The 10,941-nt window shown below is 56.5% G+C and overlaps 1 protein-coding gene across 4 annotated transcripts; it reads right to left on the reverse strand.

Annotated features, from left to right (window-relative positions):
• Window positions 1–433: 433 nt before the first annotated feature.
• C3H3orf18 (chromosome 3 C3orf18 homolog) lies at window positions 434–10,211 on the reverse strand. 4 transcript variants are annotated; one of them, XM_009445458.4, is made up of 6 exons: window positions 9,891–10,211; window positions 8,434–8,522; window positions 7,894–8,289; window positions 4,135–4,160; window positions 3,330–3,477; window positions 440–2,150 (listed from the first exon to the last, which is right to left on the reverse strand). In XM_009445458.4, exons 3-6 carry the CDS (start codon window positions 8,125–8,127, stop codon window positions 2,070–2,072), a joined length of 489 nt encoding a protein of 162 aa, XP_009443733.1. In that variant the 5' UTR covers window positions 8,128–8,289; window positions 8,434–8,522; window positions 9,891–10,211; the 3' UTR covers window positions 440–2,069. The 4 variants fall into 4 exon arrangements, with proteins under 4 accessions (NP_001238860.1, XP_009443733.1, XP_009443732.1 ...); XM_009445457.5 differs by lacking the exon at window positions 8,434–8,522; XM_009445459.5 differs by lacking the exon at window positions 8,434–8,522 and having other exon boundaries at window positions 7,954–8,289; window positions 9,891–9,980.
• Between the last annotated feature and the right edge of the window lie 730 nt (window positions 10,212–10,941).

The raw sequence follows: 10,941 nt of genomic DNA on the forward strand, positions 1-10,941 counted from the left end.
CCACACAGATGACCCTAATGGCTTCCCACCCCCCACCGTTCCCCTGCACCCTTGTGCTCCAGAAAAAGCCACACTATTTTGCTTCCTTTCATGTTTCAGACCCAGCTCCTATGGGTCCTGAGGTGCCATATCCCTGCCAGGGCCCTTGGGGCTCAAGCCCCCTTCCTCCCCCGGTCTCACAAGGTCCTGTCCAGTTGACCTTTCCACCCTAGGGGGTGACAGGCCTTGGGACCCCAATCCACAGTTGGGAAATGAAGCCCCAGGGCAACCTCGAAGTCAGGGCCAGAGGCATTTCCTCAGACGGCTCAAGAGAAACCTGGGCTGCCACCTCATAGCTGTGATCCAAGCAACTATCCCCAGGCCCCCCACAGCCCCTCACCCATCCTGCCCCTCCTAGGGTTCCACACCCCAAGCGTCACAGGCTCACACGCTCTCCATGTAAACATCTTCATTACATCTTTAATGCTCTCACGTGGAGCTGCTCTGGGTTAAATTACAGCTGTATGCATCCTGAATTCTTGGCAGCCTCCAGTCGACTCAAGTGCTAACGTATTTATAGCATTTAGAGGAGGTTCTGAATAAATCCAGAACCTTCCCCATAGGGGCTTCCTAGGCCCTTCCCTCCTGACACATGGCATTTGCCCAGTGGAAGGTCTGCATACACTACCCCTGCATCCCCTCCAGCCAGCAGCGGACAGTGACGGTGGAGAGGCTGGGCATGGGACATGCCTCTGTGCATGCTTGTGTGCATATGTATGCCCAGCGTAAAAAAATGCCCCGCTCTTGGAGTCTGTCTCTGCCCAATGGCTTGCCAGGACCCCTGGTATCAGCCCTGACCCTCCAAGGCTTATGGAGAGGCCAAGTGCAGGGACCCATCTCCCCACTCTTTAAACACTGAACGGCTCTTCCCATAGATGGGATGGAGGTGGGGAATTCAAACATAGACTAAGTTTTTTAGATGTTTTTCTGAGGTGCAATCCCTCACCCGCTTTCAGGCAGTCACAACTGCCCCCTCTAGCCTGCAGCCTGTGATTACTGCCCTCAGACCAACAGCCTCTCCCAACCCCAGATCCTCAGTAGAGCCCAAGACAGGGAGCCGTTTTCAGAAGCAGGTGAGCCCAGTGAAACAATGCAGTGGAGAGAGGAACCGTGCTGTGCGTGCTTCCCTCTTCCCTGCAGTCCCTGAAGATTGAAGGCAGAGAAGATAGCCTACCCTGATGCTCCACTACATACCATGGGGTAGAGGTCGACTTGGAGGGTGGGGCCAGTGTGGACAATCTCATCCTGCCCGCTGTGCTGGGACAGGCACATGTCTGCCCATGGGCACACTCATGCACATGCATGAGGCCTCTCGGCAGGTCCCGGGGGGCTGCATCCTTCCACTTCCATTCCCCTACTTCCTTCCCCCTCAGCTCCCATCCTAGCTTGGCCCCAGTAACATCTGGTTGCCAAGGATGGGTGGCTGGGAGACCTCCTGGACCCTCCGTAGTATGGATGGACCCTGGGTGTGAATTGCCCTTCTCCTGGCATCCTTGCATACTGGACAGTTTCAGCTCCATCTCTGGGCTTCTCAGGGCCCATAACAGATGCTGCCCTACCCTGTCCCTATAACTTGGGTGGTTTCCTCTCCCCACCCCAGAGGAGGCTCCAGATTCCAAAAAACAGGTCTCTCCCTAACAGAGGGAAACCTCCCCTTTCCTCCCCCAATCCCTCCCACTCCGTATCTCCCTCATTTCCTCCACATTAGCGGGGCAGACCCTGATGTGAGGGATCTGGACAGGGGATGAGGAAGCCAGCAGAGGCTCTTGACCTTCTCAGCATGAGGGATGCCCTCTGTGCCAGGGCCCTCAGGTCAGGAGAAGTCAGTGGTCAGAAGTCCAGCCTGGCTAGGGCCCTCTCTTAGAGTCTAGAGTCAGCAGGTGGGTCTGGAGAACAGCTAGGGCCTGGCTCAGCCCTCTTGTGTCTTGGCAGGGAAGATCTTCAGAGTAGGTCTTGACAATCAGGGAGTGGGGAGCTCTGTGGGCACCGTGATGGGTCTCTATCAGAAGTCCAGGCTTGTCCCAGGCCACTCACGCATGGATGGCATTGGCCACATCGGTAAACACCAGCTGGCTGGGTCTCTGCAGTGGGCCCTGGGAGGGCAGAGTAGTCTGCAGGAAGACAGGCAGGGGCATCAGAGACCATGGGCAAGGCCATGCACTCACTGGCCTGGTCACCTCCACCCTCACTTCCTGGTGCCTGCTTATGCTTGGCACTAGCAATGGCTTCTGCCTGGAATGCCCTCCCTGCAAGCTCAGCCTACAAATACGACTTGGCTCAGATGATTCCTCCCCAGCTTGCCCTGTCACCTTGGAGGCACTTACTGTGTTGATTTAATTATGCATGCACTGCCTTTTCCCAGTGGGGGATCAGAGGGCTGGACTCTGTACCCCCAGGCCCTAGCACAGGGGCTGGTACAAGGAGGAACATGGGAAACAAGTATCAAGTGGCCAGAAGTCCCAGCGGCTGGGTGGACCAAGGTTCTCAGTGCGAGTTCCTGAATATCCCAAGGGGGCAATATATCTTGACCCAGGTGATGCAGAGCTGGTGGCAAAACCAAAGGGTCTTCAGACTTCCAGCCTGGATTCTTTCTGAGCCCAAGAAGACGCAAAGAGGCTGGATAAGTCAGGGGCAGGCCAGGCCTGCTCATGGTGCTCTGGCCCTTGGGGATTTGGGGAAATGGTGGCAAGTGGTCAGGCAGCCCAGTGGCTACAACAGGATGGCCACACAGGCACCTATCCCTTTGGACACAGGAGGCAAGTTTGGCTGGGATCTTCACATGCCTGGGTCTGTCAGCCACTGGGAATCCACCAGCCTACTCAGAGGTACCGCTGCCCAAGAGTCTGACCCCATCCACAACCCACTCAGGACCATGGACCCTCAGGAAGCAGAGGAACCTGGGGTCCTAGCCGCCAACAATCTCTCCCATTAGTCCTTTCCTACTTTCCTAACCAGTATGTGGGGGCACATGGGGCAAGAATTAGGATTTTCAATTGTGGAAGAGAACACTGAGGCTCAGAGATGCCAGTGGGGCTCCAAAGATCAGCAGGCTATGGGGCAGAGCCAGGCTATATCCCAGGACTGCCTTGGCCTGGCCTTGCGCTGTGAGTTTGTGGGTGGCCCCAGAGCAATATGACCACTTTCTGAACAAATCTGGAAAAAGCCGTATACCCAATACCTGCCATCTGACCACAAGGCAGGTGCTAGAAAGCTGCATGAGAAAGGAGGGAGGGTGAGGGTGGAGGACAGAGGATGCTGCAGGCGGGGTGGGGAGCCTGGTCAGTGCCCACCTTGCCCTGCATGGCCTGCACAGAAGTAGCAGCCTGTACAGAGGCGGCGTCCCGCCCATGCTCCAGCAGCTCCTGCTCCAACTCATCTTGTTCCTCCGTGGGGTCGAAGTTGTACATGGGCATGAGCTGGTGGCGTAGCTTCTCCAGCCTGGGGATGGGGGCAAAGGCTGCTGGGGACAGGGCAGGCCCTTCCCCTCCCAGCAGCCCTCCAGGCCCTGCCTCCTGACTAGCTGAGCCACAGCACACAACCATGCTTAGGGCCTTAAGATTTCCCTTGAAATGGGAAAAAATGACAGACATTTTTGCACCTATAGTACCAGCTCAACCCCTTAAATGGGTAGCCAGGGAGGCAGCAGTTACCCACTCCAGGGTAAGGCCATACGCCAAGTAGCTGTCATCCATGGGCCCCACAGAGATCACCTAGGCTAGGGCCTTGCTGTAATCCACAGCGTCTGAGTCTCAGGTGGGACTGGGGAGCCAGTAGCAGTCAGCTCAGAGCAGCAGGGCAAGGGTGGCTGGGCAGTTGGGTGGGAGTAATCCCAGCCTTCCCCCTCCCTGCCATCCCCAGTCCCAGGGTTATACCCACTTATCTAGAATCCTCACACCTGCCTGCCCTGTGTGTGAGATCCTTGTGCAAGGGGGGCCCTCAACCCTCCCCAAAGGGAAGTGGTCACCCCCAACCATGAATGCGCAGGACAGGCCTTGACTCCCTGATCAGCTTTTCACCCACTTCCTTCGGAGCCCAGCCCAGCACTCCCCATGGCCTCAAGTTTTGGGTGGGATTTGGGTTTGGATGGGGAATTACCTCTTCTTCTTCCTGATGTACAAAACCTGCAAGAGAAGGAGCAGCATCAAATGGCAAGGAGAGGAGGCCCTGAGGAACCCAGCAGCCCTTCTGGATGGGGACATGCTGAGGCTGATGAACAAGAGACCCTTGGGTCCCCATCCTAATGACACATACACCACTCCCCCTTCATCTTCATGCCTCCTCTTTTTTTTTTTTTTTTTTTTTTTTTGAGACAGAGTCTTGCTCTGTCACCCAGGCTGGAGTGCAGTGGCACAATCTCGGCTCACTGCAACCTCCGCCTCCAAGGTTCAAGTGATTCTCCTGCCTAAGCCTCCCGAGTAGCTAGGATTACAGGTGTGCACCACCACACCTGGCTAATTTTTGTATTTTTAGTAGAGATGGGGTTTTACCATGTTGGCCAGGCTGGTCTTGAACTCCTGACCTTGTGATCCACCCGCCTCGGCCTCCCAAAGTGCTGGGATTACAGGCGTGAGCCACCACACTGGCCCCATGCCTCCTTTTGACATTGTTAGCTGCAGACAGTGCCCAGACTGAGTTTGGGGACTCAAGAGGCTCCCTCTAGCCTGGGAGCCCACACAGTTAGGCCCGGCCTGGGGACTGGTGGGCCCCACCTATTGGCTGGGCTGCCAATACTAACTGTAGCTCCAGCCACTCAGCACCTGCCTGTGGCTCCCCAGGGCTGAAGAAGAAAGGGAAAACTTCAGCACGTTCCCTCCCCTCAACTCTTCCCAGGCTCAAAGCCACGTGCAGGCAAAAAGTAAAGGGACCCAGTAAGGTAGCACATGCCTGTAGTCCCAGTTACTCAAGAGGCTGAGGCAGGAGGATCTCTTGAGCCCAGGAGTTCAAGTCCAGCCTGGGCAACATACTGACACTCCGTCTCTATAACATGTAAAAAGAACCAGGGACAGGCAGTGGCCAGACTCTGTAGCGTGTAGAGCAGTGGCTCTAGGCAAGGCCCTGAGCTGGTGGTCTCCGGAGTTCCTATGGGAGGCTGACGGCCCCCAGTGGACTAAGGTAGGGGTGGGGGACTGGAGCCCCTAGGCATCAGCCCAGGTCATCTCCCAAAAACTCTGATGCAAGAGGAACCTAAGAAGGCCCCTAGGTCTGGTCCCCCATTGTACAACCTTGAAGATGAGGACCTAGGCAGCCTGAGAAAACATCTAGAACCTCTAGGCCAGGGTAGGAAACCCTGTACAATGCACTGAGGAGAGGGAGGAAGTGGGTAAGACTTGAGGGACCACCTTGGGCGGGGAATCCAGGGACTTCTGCCATCATCCTGCTCTTCCCTAAACTGGCAGTTTCTGACTACCAGGAGCATGACTACCTCTGCCTCGGGGAAAGCACAGCCCTGTGGTTTACCCCAAATCCTCCCACATTCTTTGTGCCCCATTCACAGCTTGAATCTGGTTTGATTTCCAGCCTGGCCCAGAGCTCCTCCTGCAGGACCCCCAAAACCTGAAAAGAAACTAGGGTATCAATCCTCACTCTCCCCTCCTGTCCAGGGTTGCATGTAGGGGTGCTCCCTTGCTCTCCTGTGGGTAGGCTGTGACAGGAACTCTAAGGTCTTCTGGCCCAGCCCCTGCCACCCTGAGCAAGTGGATCCAGCCCCAGCCCCAGCCCCTGTGGTCCCCACCTCTCAGCCCTTGCCCCAAGCCCTCCTCCCTCCCCTGAGACCCTGGGATTCAGAAGGATCTACAGAAAAGGCCAGAACCTTTACCCAATTTCCATGCCTTTTCCCCTCTTCCTCAGCTAACAGCCACCCCCACACCTTCCTTTCCAAATCTTCCCTACCCCTCACTGTCCAGCAGGTGCAGCCCCCTCTCCTCCAGGAACCTCCCCCACCACTGATCCTGGTCTGCCTATACCAAGCACTTTTCCTTCCTGGGTAAGGCAGAAAGCCTGGTGCAGATTTGCTCCTCCTTGTACCCACGGCCCTGCTTGAGGCTGGCATCGGGGAGAGGAAGCAGCACTCAGTGAGCACCTCTGGGCCTGTCTCCGGTCCCCAGGAGCTATCTTCTGCCCTCCGCTGCCTTTGTCCTATGAGCTTCCTACCTCTGATTTTGGCAAGAGGGGCATCCACCCAGGCCTTCTGAATGTTCCTCTAGAACAAGAGTAAGAGAGCGTTCTCAAGTTCCAAGGACAAAACCTTTCACTGAAAGTAACGAGGGCAGTTTCTAGGCCCCATTCTGCCCTTAAGGGTGCCTCCATCTGCTTACCCACTGCATGGGTGCCAAGGGAAAACATTGGCATCCTGCCTTACCTCCACCCAGGAGACCTCTCAGGCCCTGGCCTCATTCTGCCTGTGCTGCACCCTGGGCCTGCTTGCTGGCTGGCAGTTGCTCCCTGGCAGCAATCTGGAGCCTGTGGGGCCCATATGGCAACCCTGGTTTAACAGCAGCTCCAACCAGGCCATGATGGGCCACACCACAGCCCTACTTGTCAGAGCAACATGCTCCTAAGCCCAAGGCCAGCCATCAGAGCCTGCGAGGAGCAGTGGGCAGAATCCTACCATTGCCAGGCATACTGGGGAACCTCAGGGGCACCCCATCCTCCCTAGTCTCAGCCTGCACGATCTCCAGTGGTCCCTCAGTGACATTCTGAGTGTCCATGTATCATCTTAGGGGGACAGCCCATATCCTTAGGGACTGACACCAGATCAAGAGGCATCACACTCACTACTGAAGGATACCTGCAGCCCTCTCCCCAGCCCCCTTCCTTCCTGATGGCTGCCACCTCCACCCCTTCTCATGACACGGAGGCCAGGCTTCCACTTTGAGGTCTCAGCTCTAATTTTGCTCCTCAGCTGTCCCTAACCACCTAGCCTGGAAAGCATTCCTGCTTTCCTGCTTGAGTCCCCAAGTCAGTCCCTGCAGGCTTCCCTTGGAACCCTTGGTTTTTATCTGTTTCCCACTCCCTGTAAGAACCACAGGGCAGGACCTTGTCTTCCCAGCCTCTATTGGGTTCCAAAGGCCTGGTCCAGGGCAGGTACTCAGTAAATAATTGCCAAGTGAATAAATGAATGTTCACTGCCAACAGCCTCCCATGCACAGATCATCTTACCCAGACTCTGCAGCCCACGGTCCACATCAACCACCTTTAAGCCTTTTCTTCTATTGCAACCCCACATCCACTGCCCTAACTGTCCTGCTGGCTGCTCACAGAACCCTCTGTCTGCCTCCAAACTTTTGCCCATCAGGACCCTCCACTTGGAACTCCTTGACTACTATGTGGCCTTCATGACCCAGCTCAAGACACCATGTATTCCCAAGAACCTTTTCTGTTGTTTCCAATTGGAAGCGTAGCCTCTCTGGTCTCTGGGCCCCAGTGGACAAATCTCTGCAGGAGAGGAGGACCGCACTCTCATTAATAGATTGTTGGCGGGCACAGAGGCTCATGTCTGTAATCCCAGCACTTTGGGAGGCCAACGGGGGCAGATCACTTGAGGCCAGGAGTTCAAGACCAGCCTGGCTAACATAGCGAAACCCCATCTCTACTAAAAATACAAAAATTAGCCGGGCGTGGCAGCTCACGCCTGTAATCCCAGCTACTTGGGAGGCTGAGGCAGGAGACTCGATTAAGCCCCGGAGGTGGAGGTTGCAGTGAGCTGAGATCGAGCCATTGCACTCCAGCCTGCATGACAGAGCAAGACTCTGTCTCAAAAACAACAATAACAACAACCAGATTGTCTTCTGATTGATTAGGTTCTCTATAAATCTAAACACTGATTATCCTCCCCCAGCCTACCCCAGCTCTCACCATGGCCACAGCCAGGCCTATCACCGTGATGATCCCAAAGGACAGAAGCATGGTACCCACGCTGGCCGTGCCACCAGCTGCATCAGGGATTCTGGTGTCATTAAAGGTGGTGGCCTCTGGGCTGAGGGTAGTGGTCTCGGAGGCTGGCCCATCTGTGGCAGGTTCCAGGTCAGACTCAGAGGTGGGTGGGCGGCTGCTGAACCAGCCCCTAGCAGATGCGGTCCTGGAGTTCATGCTGATCCGGAGAGGGCCCTGGCTGAGAGGCTGCCTGATGCCAGTCAACCTGCCCACTCACTCCTGACTCCGGAGTGCCCCAGCCTGTGGTTCCTGCCACCTGTGGTGGCCACCTGCACAGCCACCTCCTTGGATAAAGGGAGCCCCCTGCCTTCCTGGGTGCTAGAAAGGAAAGAATAAGAAACATGAGGCTAAGGACAGGGGCTCAGTAGTGAGATGAAGTCTCTCTAGGTTCTGAAAGCACTGGGGAGGTAAAGGTTTGAGGGCAAGGATGAGGGTAAGTTCAGGAGACATTAGGACACATACTTTACGTATCTACGGTGCCCCTGTTTTTAGGAACAAAAATGAAGCCCTGCATCCTCTATCTGTGGGTGAGATGATCATAGTGATCAAACCTGGAAGATATGAAAAGCAGCGGGGATGTTTGAAAGAAAAAGTCTCCCTCCCCTGATCAAAAACTCCCCCCAACCTGCGTCCCCATATCCCCCACCTCCCCATATCCACCTCCTCATTCCCTGCCTCCCACATCCCTCATCCTGCTTGGGGGGAAAAATACCACAGCTTTTTCCTTTCCTGGAGGGAAACACTTGCCCAAGAGTCAGACAGGCCTGTCTTTGAAACCTAGCTCAGCCGCTTAACTAGTGATCCCTAGAAAGTCACTCCACCTCTCTGTGTCTCCGTTTTCCTGAGTCTAAGGTGGGGATATTGAGAACATCCCCACAGGGTCATGGGGTTACAGAAATGGCAGAACAAACAGGTCTCGAAGAAAGACTTAGCTCAGCACAACCCCCATCCACAGTAAGCATCCACTACATGTTAGATTTTCTCCCCATGGCCAACCCAGTCACAAAGGGGAGCCAAGGGAGCCCCTGGACCCAGTCCACTGTATGGTCCAGACTATGCTTGGAGTGTGGGTGGAGGCTGATGTGGAAAGACCAGAAGACAAGAAGGAGAGAGAGGCTCTGGTTCTCTGGCGGGGCTTCTCCGCAGGCTCTCGGGGACATTGGACTGCCCTCCCCACCCACCAACAATAGAGGGGCTGCTAGGGTCAAGGAGAAAGGTGAGGCAGGAATGGAGCTCCCAGTTTGGGTGCCTTCTCTTTCTTTACCCTCCTCCCCTGGAAGCAGAGGGTGAGAGATTTGCCCAGTGCAGAGGGCCCTGGTTAAGGTGGGGTGGGAAGAGGTGCCAGCCAAGCTGCAGATGGGACGGCCTAGGGAGAGGAGGGATACCTAGCTCGTGGGTGCATACATCCCCGTGTGCTGGTTCATGGGCATTAGTGGGGTTGCCTCCCTGTGCAGATGCATGGGCGTGTGTGAGGTGTGTACACACCTCTGATGGTCCCTGAGGAAGGGGCAAGGCTGGCAGAGGGTTATGGGGTAGAAAGGCTCATCCCTCTTTGCCTTCTCCCTCCAGCTAGGCTGGGCACATCTGGGCACATAGGAAGTCCCGGGTTCTTTTCTTGGCTTTGCAACTGATCCCGGGCGTGACCTTGGGCCAAACCCTTAACTCGTGCCCTGGGGCTCTGTTAACATCGCCTCCCAAAGGAGAGAAGGGGCCCTACTGACCACTTTCCAGGCCTGCCTCAGGGTCCAAAGGGGAAGGGAAGGAAACCGGGGTAAAAGGGGTCGGCACCGCGACCTTCGAGAACCGGCATGCTGTTCTCCACCAGGTCTCTCAGTCCTCCCTGCCCCAATCCCCATGCCCGCCTCCGCGACCCTGTGATGCCTCCCTTCTTGCACAGGAGCAGTGACCTCAGCACTTACTTAATCCTCTCCCGGCGCCGAGCTCAGTTGGAGAGGCTAGGGGTGGTAGTGACTGGCAGGAGGCCGGGGCGGGGGGAACCCCCAAGCTCGGCGTCTGGGGCTGCGGGTCCGACCCGAGATCCGCCCTCCCTGCAAGCCCCGAGCCGCTGGCCAGGCCCGCTACTGCGCACCAGCCGCATCCGCGAGCGCTGGCTCTGCCGGCCTGAGCTAGGGTGGGTAGGGCCGGGACCCACGGCGGAGGTGGGGCCGGGCCGAGCAGCCTCGGGGGATCCCCGAAGCTACAGCGCCTTGCCTCCCTGCACGCTCCGCGCCCCCGGCCTCCGATTGGCTCTCGGGCCTAGAGCCCGCCCAGAATTGGACCGTTCGCTTGTCGCTCGGGTCTGGCTCCACCCCCAGAGGGAGCCTAGAACCTGGTCGCAGTTTTTAGAGACTACCCTCACCCCGTGGCCTGCGCCGAAGTTGGGCGGAGGACAGTGGGTGGCCAGGCCCTTCCGGGCCAGAACTCGGGACCCCTGCCAGCTACCCGTGCCAGGACAGACTCAAGCCCCCAAAACGCGGATGGATGTACAGAGGAGACTTGGGGAGAGCACTGGACTGGGAGTCCTTGCGCCTGCACTGAACTCTGGCTGACTTTGTGACCTTGAAGAAACTGCTTTTCCCTTCCTGAACCTTGGCTTTCTACTCAGACAGGTCCTCTGGTGTGAGGGTTCTAGACGAAGATGGGGAATCTTCGTCTAGAGAAGTTGAGAGTGGGGTGGATTTATTATTGGGCACCCCGACCCAGGCAAGTCTACATATACCCTCACAATAGCTTCCATCCACGGCATGATCAGCTCAGGGAAGGAGCCCTCAGATACTCCTGATCCGCCGGTTTTCAAAGGAGTTTATGGGAGTCACCGGGTAGCCTGGTACAAATGCAAACGCCCCTGTGTCTCCCGGTCTGGGAAGGAGGCAGGGAAACAGCATGTTTAATAGCAGTTTAAGGCCGGGCGTGGTGGCTCACTCCTGTAATCCCAGCACTTTGAGAGGCCGAGGCGATGGATCACCTGAA

Source organism: Pan troglodytes, chromosome 2 (assembly GCF_028858775.2).
Source record: "Pan troglodytes isolate AG18354 chromosome 2, NHGRI_mPanTro3-v2.0_pri, whole genome shotgun sequence".
Taxonomy (NCBI): domain Eukaryota; kingdom Metazoa; phylum Chordata; class Mammalia; order Primates; family Hominidae; genus Pan; species Pan troglodytes.

Coding starts and splice junctions, on each gene's coding strand:
- C3H3orf18 (NM_001251931.3), bottom strand. CDS start 8,127: ATGAACTCCAGGACCGCATCTGCTAGGGGCTGGTTCAGCAGCCGCCCA. Junction 3,478..4,134: donor TACATCAGGAAGAAGAAGAG/GTAATTCCCCAT, acceptor CCCCATCCCCAG/GCTGGAGAAGCTACGCCACC. Junction 2,151..3,329: donor TGCAGGCCATGCAGGGCAAG/GTGGGCACTGAC, acceptor GTCTTCCTGCAG/ACTACTCTGCCCTCCCAGGG.